At 38.3% G+C, this 8,610-nt stretch overlaps 1 protein-coding gene across 1 annotated transcript; it reads left to right on the forward strand.

Moving 5' to 3' along the window:
- On the forward strand, window positions 1,689–5,981 carry LOC109834280 (AP2-like ethylene-responsive transcription factor ANT). The gene is made up of 9 exons (XM_020402259.1): window positions 1,689–2,374; window positions 2,524–3,070; window positions 3,170–3,252; window positions 3,383–3,391; window positions 3,500–3,588; window positions 3,665–3,738; window positions 3,813–3,863; window positions 3,955–4,031; window positions 5,211–5,981. The coding sequence occupies exons 1-9, from the start codon at window positions 2,056–2,058 to the stop codon at window positions 5,810–5,812; spliced, it is 1,851 nt and encodes a 616-aa protein (XP_020257848.1). The 5' UTR covers window positions 1,689–2,055; the 3' UTR covers window positions 5,813–5,981.

Consider the following 8,610-nt stretch of genomic DNA (forward strand, 5'->3'; position numbering starts at 1 on the left):
TTGTTGAAATTGTTTTTGGTTGTCGAGTTTGGAGTGAAGGGAGCTTCGTTGATAGGGAACTCAGTTCGTTGGAGAGGAAACGATCGACCATGAGAACATCATTTGTTAATGGATGTGGAGAGACTATTGCAAGAGAAAAAAAGAGTTAGAACATGATGACACCATCAAATCTAATTAGCAATGTATTCTCATATAAAAAATGTGGAAGGAAAAGGAAAACGATGAGTATTGCTATAAATTGAGCCGCTATTCTAAGAACCAACCAAAAGAATTGATGTATCATATGTAGTTGGTGGTCTCTCTCATCATTATAATTAATAATCAAAGCGATGAAAATTGTATTAAGAGTCTAGCTTATCGTTATACCCTATTTAGTTCCTCCCAACTTCACTTGTCTAATCATTTGGATACCAAATCATTCCTGCAAGAAATTTTCTCCTATGAGGACCGTGCACATCTGTGTCCAGCACACATGCCCTATTCAAAACCCTGTTGAGCCTTAAATCTCTATAAAAATAACAAAACCGGAATTTTTTTTTTTTGTGGGGAGGGTTTTTTTTTTTCTTTTTCAAAGGAGTCTTTTAAAGGAAGGCGCTACGCATATTGCTCATTACATCTTGGTTTTGTCAGACAAAAAGTTAATTGGGGGCTTAATGGGCCTTTAGTTGCAGTTAGCATCCTAATTACCAACCAAGGAAAGCAAATCTCAGTTAGCGTCACCAAAAGCCTTCGCTAAATAATTCTATATAACGTGTCTTTGTCCATAAAAGAAAAATCAAGCACATTCCGTGCTACAAGATCCTTACGAACATTTTATATGGATATCGTGTGGGGGCCCTTGGAATCTCATGCCAATGATACCAGCCATCTAAACTTTAAAAAAAATTATTGTAGTAATAAAGTATTGCGTCCAGGATTAAAATTGGAGTTTTTGATAGATTCTCAATCAAACTTTAGGAACAGTCCTCTACCAGGTATTATTATTATATTTCCTACACATCGCATGCAGGATAATGATGGTAATAAAATAGTAGGAAGGTGGTTGTATATTTGTATTATTTTTACTATTGAATATTTTTTTTTCCATGGTTTTGGGCCCTTAGCCTCGCCTCATCATTGCAGGAACGTATCAAAGCTTATCATGGAGACCCACATCCCACTTTTTTTTTTTGTCCGCGGCAGGCAGCACTTTGACTAGCCTCAAAAGAGAATAAACCCACATCCCACTTTTTTTTTTTGTCCGCGGCAGGCAGCACTTTGACTAGCCTCAAAAGAGAATAAGGTTTACGTATGAACATGCAAGTTTTTAGCAACTTTTGCTTACATTACAACTTCGTTATGATACATCGATATCAACTAAGTTAATACATACATAAATACGTACCCGCACACGTACACTCCCTCTGTACTCTCCGTGGCGTTTGAGTTTTGAAATGAACACGGGTCATTGGAATTGGATGGGCACAAGCCGGATACATACAACATATATAAATTTATTAATTAATTTAAGATCCGTCGTTTAGTTTGCTCTGAAGGGCTATAGTACGGAGCTAGCTAGTACTGTTTTTGTGAAGTGACTAATGGGACGGTAGTCCTCTCTCTCTCTCTCTCTTTCTCTCTCTAACATACGACCATGAGACTGATGGAAATAAAGGAGACAGTCTTGTTATAGTTTTAGCCAGCTGACCAATAGCTTGCATATTTGAAGAGGCTTCTCCTCAAATTGGAAGACCTCACCATTACTCCCTCTCCTCTCCTCTCCACCCCAGAGTTCTCCTTATGGATAAAGCTCTGAGCTTTCTTCAGCATTAACATACTAATAACTAAGAGGATTTAAGAGAGTCCTAAGAAAAAGAAGCGGGGGAGAAAAAGATTGAGAGAGAGAGAGAGAGAGAAAGCAAAAGCCATGGTCTTTCTCAGGACACAGATCCCCATGGAATTCAAAGGAGAGTGGTGGAGCTCACTCTTTATGCTTATATAGTTTATAGAGGGAGGGAAAGACTTTGGGTCTTGTTATATAGAATCTCATACGAGCGTTAAGAGAAACGAAGAGCTATGAAATCTATGGACAACAACAACAATAACGGTAACAACTGGTTGGGCTTCTCTCTTTCCCCTCAGATTAATATGGAGCTATCCTCGGAGTCCGACCACCACCATCATCAGCATCATCAGCCATCTCCTTCCTCTTCCTCTGTCCCAAACGCAGAAACGGTAGCAAACTGCAGCAGCATTTTCCTATCTCCATCTGGGTTCTGCAACTATGAGGAAGATAATATCACTGCGGGTCTCTACTCTCAGTTATCAGCCATGCCCATCAAATCTGATGGCTCTCTTTGCATCATGGAAGCCCTCAGCAGATCACAACACCAAGGTTTTTCGATCTTTTCCTCCCCCTCCCCACCCCCCACAAAGAAAAAAAAAGGAAAAAAAAAACCTAAAGTGAACCAATCCAGATCTTTTGTATGTTTCCTTCATTCCTTGTTAAGTTTTGTGTTTTATTTATTTATTTACTTGTTGAAGGTATGGTGCAATCTCAATCTCCAAAACTAGAAGACTTCTTGGGCTGCAGTGGTCCCAACATTGGGGCCCATCATCAGTATGGGGGAAATGACAGAGAAACAACAACAACAGCAACATCAGCATCAGCTTCGACCATGTATTACAGCCAAAACCAGGAGGCTCTTGATCTCCTCCAGACCCAGCAGCAGTACTTCCATCCGCTTCAGCACATGTATCATCATCATCATCAAGAACTGGGGGGAGAAGATGATGGGTTTTCTTCCTCCATCAAGAACTGGGCCTCAGTTGGGGGAATGGGCTATGGAGACCTGCACTCCTTGAGTTTGTCAATGAGCCCAGGTTCTCAGTCAAGCTATGTTGCTGCTACTCAGCATAGCGTGGCCTCTGATCACTCTGGAGTTGCTGCTGTTGCTGCTGAGGCCATGCCTTTGGATGTAGTAGTAGCAAAGAAGAGGGGAAATGGGAAAGGGGGGCAGAAGCAGCCGGTTCATAGGAAGTCCATTGATACTTTTGGGCAGAGAACTTCACAGTTCAGGGGAGTTACAAGGTTAGCATTATCAACAAATTTAGTATTTTTTAAGCATTTGGGTGTTTTTAATTTGCTCTTTAATTTCCTAAAATTTGTAATTTCTTGCTTGTATTTTAGGCACAGGTGGACTGGTAGATATGAAGCTCACCTTTGGGATAATAGCTGCAAAAAAGAAGGGCAAACTAGAAAAGGAAGGCAAGGTTAGGAGGAGTAAAACAAAATTTTTATTTCAAATTAAGTTCAAAATTTCATCGTTAGTATGATTTGCTTACTGTATGTGATTGATTTCTTCTTTGGATTACTTTGGTGCGATCAAACACAACGCTGCAGTTTATCTCGGTATGTTTCTTGTTTCCTTCACTCAAAACCCACATTCAATATTTATTTTATTGTGGAGAGCCATAGTAATATGTTGTTGTTTGAAATTTATTTATTTATTTATTTAAGGGGGTTATGATATGGAAGAGAAGGCAGCAAGAGCTTATGACTTGGCTGCACTCAAATATTGGGGGCCTTCAACTCATATCAACTTCCCTGTATGATCTTTCTCATTACTATTTTTTCGGTTATAATTTTATAGTCTTGGACTGAAAGATGAGCTTTATATTGTAGCTGGAGAATTACAACCAAGAACTCGAAGAAATGAAGAACATGAGCAGGCAGGAATATGTTGCTCATTTAAGAAGGTACACAAGATTTCCTATAGGTTTTGTATACATTATTAGACATTGAACTAATTTGATTTGGGCCATGATTGCAGAAAAAGTAGTGGGTTTTCTCGAGGCGCATCGATATATCGAGGAGTAACAAGGTCCCTTTTTTGGTGTTACAGACACTGAACTAAGTTTTGGCAATATATTTCTAGAATATTTTTCTGAAAATTTTGTTCCTTCCCATTTCAGACATCATCAGCATGGCAGATGGCAAGCTCGCATAGGGAGAGTTGCTGGGAACAAAGATCTTTATCTCGGAACCTTCAGTAATTTTCTGAACTCATGCTTCTAGTTTATAGTTTAGTCGGATAATTATCGCTTATATAAACACAGATAGAAACCTTATAATGTCTTATATCTTGTCCAAAAGTAGCCTAAATTCAAAATCTGACATAGATTCGTACCCCTTTATACTAATTAAGGCCCTTTTATCATTTGCTCAAGGACATACCTATTTTTTCGCCAGAAATTAAGAAACTATCCAACTTCAAGAGAAATTTCGCAACTTCAAACCTAAATAATGAAGCTCATACATTCTTTTAGGACTGCTGTTAATTTGACCACAATGTCGTCAATTCAAAATTCAAAAAATTTCTTTTAGGGGCATGCTTCCCAAGCAAAACCTTTTCCATTCAGTTAGCCTTTTATAGGGCTTACAACTCACTTGCTATGAAGCTTTTGTTTTTAAAAGTAATCGAACATGGCCTTTTGTTTTCACGTCTCAAATCAAAATAGGGGGCAAACAAATGGGCTTTGCATTTAATTAATCGTCTTTGTCTAATTAGTGTTCTTCATGCGGGGAGCCTTGTGCGTAATTGTGGATCCAGGATTTTGTCTCATTAAAAGTTATTCATTCTCCTTGGTGGTGTCTCAGGGGTTGTTTGGTTCACCATTTTTTTAGGAAACAGTGGCAGTTTCGTTATTAATTGACTTTTGGAGTTTTCTTAAAGCATTGCTTGGTTCACCACAGTTTTATAGAAAAGGTTTCCACAAAGTAGAGAAAATGGTGTTATTTTATAGAAATCAACTTGCTGATCATCATACCATATGGGCTAAAATTGCCTAGAAATCTGACATGTTGAATTAAATAATAATTACAAAGCTTACCCTTTTTCACTTCTCAACCCATTTTCTACAAAGTCGGCTTCCTCTTTTCATATTTTGAACCCAACAAAAATCTAGTTATAAAACAAGAAAGCACCACTTTTTTGAGACTCTATAAAACTCTTCCTACAAATTTCATTGAAATACATGAAAAATCATATATTGGCTATTTTTTTATAGAAATTGAACCAACCCTTACCCTAATCCTAATGGTGTCTTTAAACAAGAATAAAAATAAATGAAAATATTTGAGCGATCCGGAGGTGTCCTGTGACACCACTCGACGACAGTGTATCTGCGACCGTCTGTGCTTACGACCGATGATATATTATTAACTTCAGGTACACAAGAGGAGGCAGCCGAAGCCTATGATGTAGCTGCCATAAAATTTCGAGGGGCAAGTGCAGTCACAAACTTCGACATAACAAGATACGACGTAGAAAAAATCATGGCAAGCAATACCCTCCTCTCTGGCGAAAATGCTCGCAGAGTCAAATCTATAGAAGCTGACATTGTCAACAACACCACCACTACTGAAAGCAACAACAACAGCACAAGCTCAGATTGGAAAATGGCGCTCTATGAATCACCGACTCAAACGCTGCAAAACTCCGAATCAATGGTGGATCAAGATCAGCCAGTTTCTGTAGCTTTTCACGGCTTTATCGGGATGGAGACTGTTAATTATGTGCAGGGAATTGATGAGTCTGGAAAAATGGCGGGAACTCACATTTCGAATCCATCTTCACTTGTGACGAGCTTGAATAGCTCGAGAGAAGGCAGCCCTGATCGAAACGGGTTGTCAGTAGTTTATTCAAAGGGTGAGCCTCAGTTTAACGTTGGTTCGAGTCCTAGTCTTGGTTCATGGATGCCATCGACACAGATTAGGACTGCGATCTCTATGGCTCATATGCCCATGTTTGCTGCTTGGAGTGATGCTTAAGGGTTTTAAATTTGCATTTTGTGAGGGAGAAGGGGAGAATGTGTATCTTTTTTTTTCTTGCTGTTTGTAGCTGATATTTATAGTTGTATGAGTTTGTAGCTGGTTGAGTCTGGGCCCTAGTCTTGGTATCTTACTATTTTTTTCAAGCTTAGTTGTTATTTCTGATCAAGAGTCTCTCTTTTATATATGCAAGTAAAGGTTCCTACCGCAACTAGGGCACTGCAAGCTACTCAAGTGAGAAATCTGTCAAAGCTGATATAGAATATTTAGGCATGTATTAAATTGCCTAGATAGCCTTTTGAGAATAATTTAGATAGCATCTGAAAAGAGCTAGCTTGATTTTGTTGGTAAATCAAAGCTTAAAAAAGTTTTAAGAGGAGAGCAAAGTCTAATTAGCCCTCAAGTTATAAGATTGATTTGTGGCAGCTCCATGTTACATATATTACATATATTTAGCTCTCAACTTTTAATTCACCCCGTTTTCTTTCTTAGACCACGATGCCGAACGTTTCAAAGTTTGTGTAAGTTACTGATGTTGATGAGGGTCCAATCATCAAACGAACTAAAGTAGTATAACTAATTTAGTCACGGCGATGGTCTGAGGAAAGCGACAAGATGAAAAGTTGAGGGCGGATTTGCAAAAAAAAAAAAAAATTATATAGGGATTGATTAGAAAAGTGGTTTATAACACGATACAACATTACAAGTTTAATCAAGTTTGTTATTTTAAGCTTTGGGTAATGGCAAGTACATTTTTAACAGAACTTCTCAAAAGCCACCACCTTATTATGCATTCTTCTTGCCCTTTTGACCATCTAACATATTGCGCCTGTCATCTTGTGCAAAAAGCTCTTGATTACCATCATTAAATTGGGCCTTTTCAGTGAGCTTTGGCCGAAGGCTTCCAGAATCCCAGCGCATTTATCTCAGGGCTGATGGTGAGAAGAGATTCGATCATTATTTGGATTAATATGAAATAAGTATCATTTAGACCCTACTTTCTTCTCCGTTCTCGTACACACCCTAAGATGTTTCATCAAGCATATATTGGAGAGTAGCCGGTCAGATCAGGACATGAACTACGACTATGAGCCAATGAGAAACTGAGATACCACATCACACCACTTGTGAATATAGATGTGACAACACACAGCACAAAAGTAGTTCCTCCCAAAAAAAAAAAGGGAAAAAAATTTCACACACAACACATAAAGTATATACTTATATTGGATCCAATATATTTTGTGCTTTTAATAGCTTCGATGGATTAGAATTAACGAGAGATTCCGAATCGAGGTTACATTAGATTTTGGGTTAATTAGCTAGTTACGCCTAGTTTAATTACATCATTTTCCTAATACCTAAAGTTTTTTTTTGGACCTAAAAAGATCTCAAAGTTCGAAGAAATTAACCACGAAACCCTAAAGATCACTTCAAAATGGGATATCAAAGTTAAGTTTTAAACTCTAGGGTGCTTTTCCGGAAATAAAAGCTTTTAAAATATCAAAGTTAACTTAATTTCTAACGCTGACTGTTTTAGTTAGTGCTAATCGATCAAAATGTTCAGATTTCTTAGGAATTTGTCGAAGTTCCAAATATCTGTCATCGATCCCTCAGGCACAGAATACATATAATATCTGACTAATTTGGAGAGCATCAGATCAAACTCTGCATGAATCCATTTATTTTCTAGAGGGGAACACACACACACACACACACAAAAAAAAAATTTCCACTGCTGCAACATTGTCCTTTCATTAAATAATATATTCGAAATAACAAAGTTCTTACCAGTATGATCCTCATCAATCTTTGGCAACCTGATTGATGGAGTATCACAGGATTGGCTGCTGCAGCTTCTGCAACATCACATGGAGTGGGAGCGTACAAAGACCTTGTGTGTGTACTCGCGCGATCATCTCAGTTGATCATGTCAATCTATCACATACAGTTAGCAGCCCCCCTGCTACAGGCCAACATCGGTCTTGTCTAATTTTATTTGATTCTTTGAGATATATTTTATAAAAAATGACCCATTCCGATCCAAACACCACATCTCGTTAGCTCTGCATGCGCTTGATCCGTGCTTAAATCAGAATAGAGGGGGGAAAGCCAGCAGGTTTCTATGGGATATGTATCTTGTTGATCATGATGATATCAAATATTCCTCAAAAACATAGGATATGTCATTTCCTTTATAATTAATTTAGTAAATAAAAAAAAGATGGAAACTGTTGGATCAATACATAAGTCGGTGCATAAATCTTTTAAGTCTACTAGCTAACTATTGACGTCTGATTACAGTAGTGACAAATATTGCCGGATTTATTTAACTAATGGTGGGCATAGGATATGTTTCTCGAGGGGGAGCAACGTGGGCATGCATGCAAAGTACCCCCAAAACATCTATATATGATTTCAACTTTATTCATGAGTCAGGGCATGCACCCCAAACCCTTATCCCATGTGCATGTCTGCTTCTCATGCCCCCTCCCCCCTCCATTTCATGTGCCTCCCGGCCCGTCCTATTTTGGTTTGGGCCCCCTCTCCATACCAAGCGCATCCCTTGCTGCGTAGAAAATAAAAATCTTGCAAGAGCTCTCTTTTGAATATCGTCTAGACCCATCCACCGCGTAAAAACTATAAAGTTACGATGATGATCGATTATATTTCTATATCCTAACATGTCTATTGTCTCTGGTCGAAACTAGGACGCGTGCAGTGGTATCAAATTTTTTTTAATTAACTTTAAGTTTGCTCCTAATGAGAGTTTAACATAATTTGTGATGTTATGATAA

Source organism: Asparagus officinalis, chromosome 3 (assembly GCF_001876935.1).
Source record: "Asparagus officinalis chromosome 3, Aspof.V1, whole genome shotgun sequence".
NCBI classification, from domain to species: domain Eukaryota; kingdom Viridiplantae; phylum Streptophyta; class Magnoliopsida; order Asparagales; family Asparagaceae; genus Asparagus; species Asparagus officinalis.

Bases quoted from the DNA above. Each gene is read 5' to 3' on its own strand.
- LOC109834280 (XM_020402259.1), top strand. From the start codon at position 2,056: ATGAAATCTATGGACAACAACAACAATAACGGTAACAACTGGTTGGGC. The intron at 3,589-3,664 runs GTATGATCTTTC...TTTATATTGTAG, and splicing joins CAACTCATATCAACTTCCCT to CTGGAGAATTACAACCAAGA. The intron at 3,864-3,954 runs GTCCCTTTTTTG...TTCCCATTTCAG, and splicing joins ATATATCGAGGAGTAACAAG to ACATCATCAGCATGGCAGAT.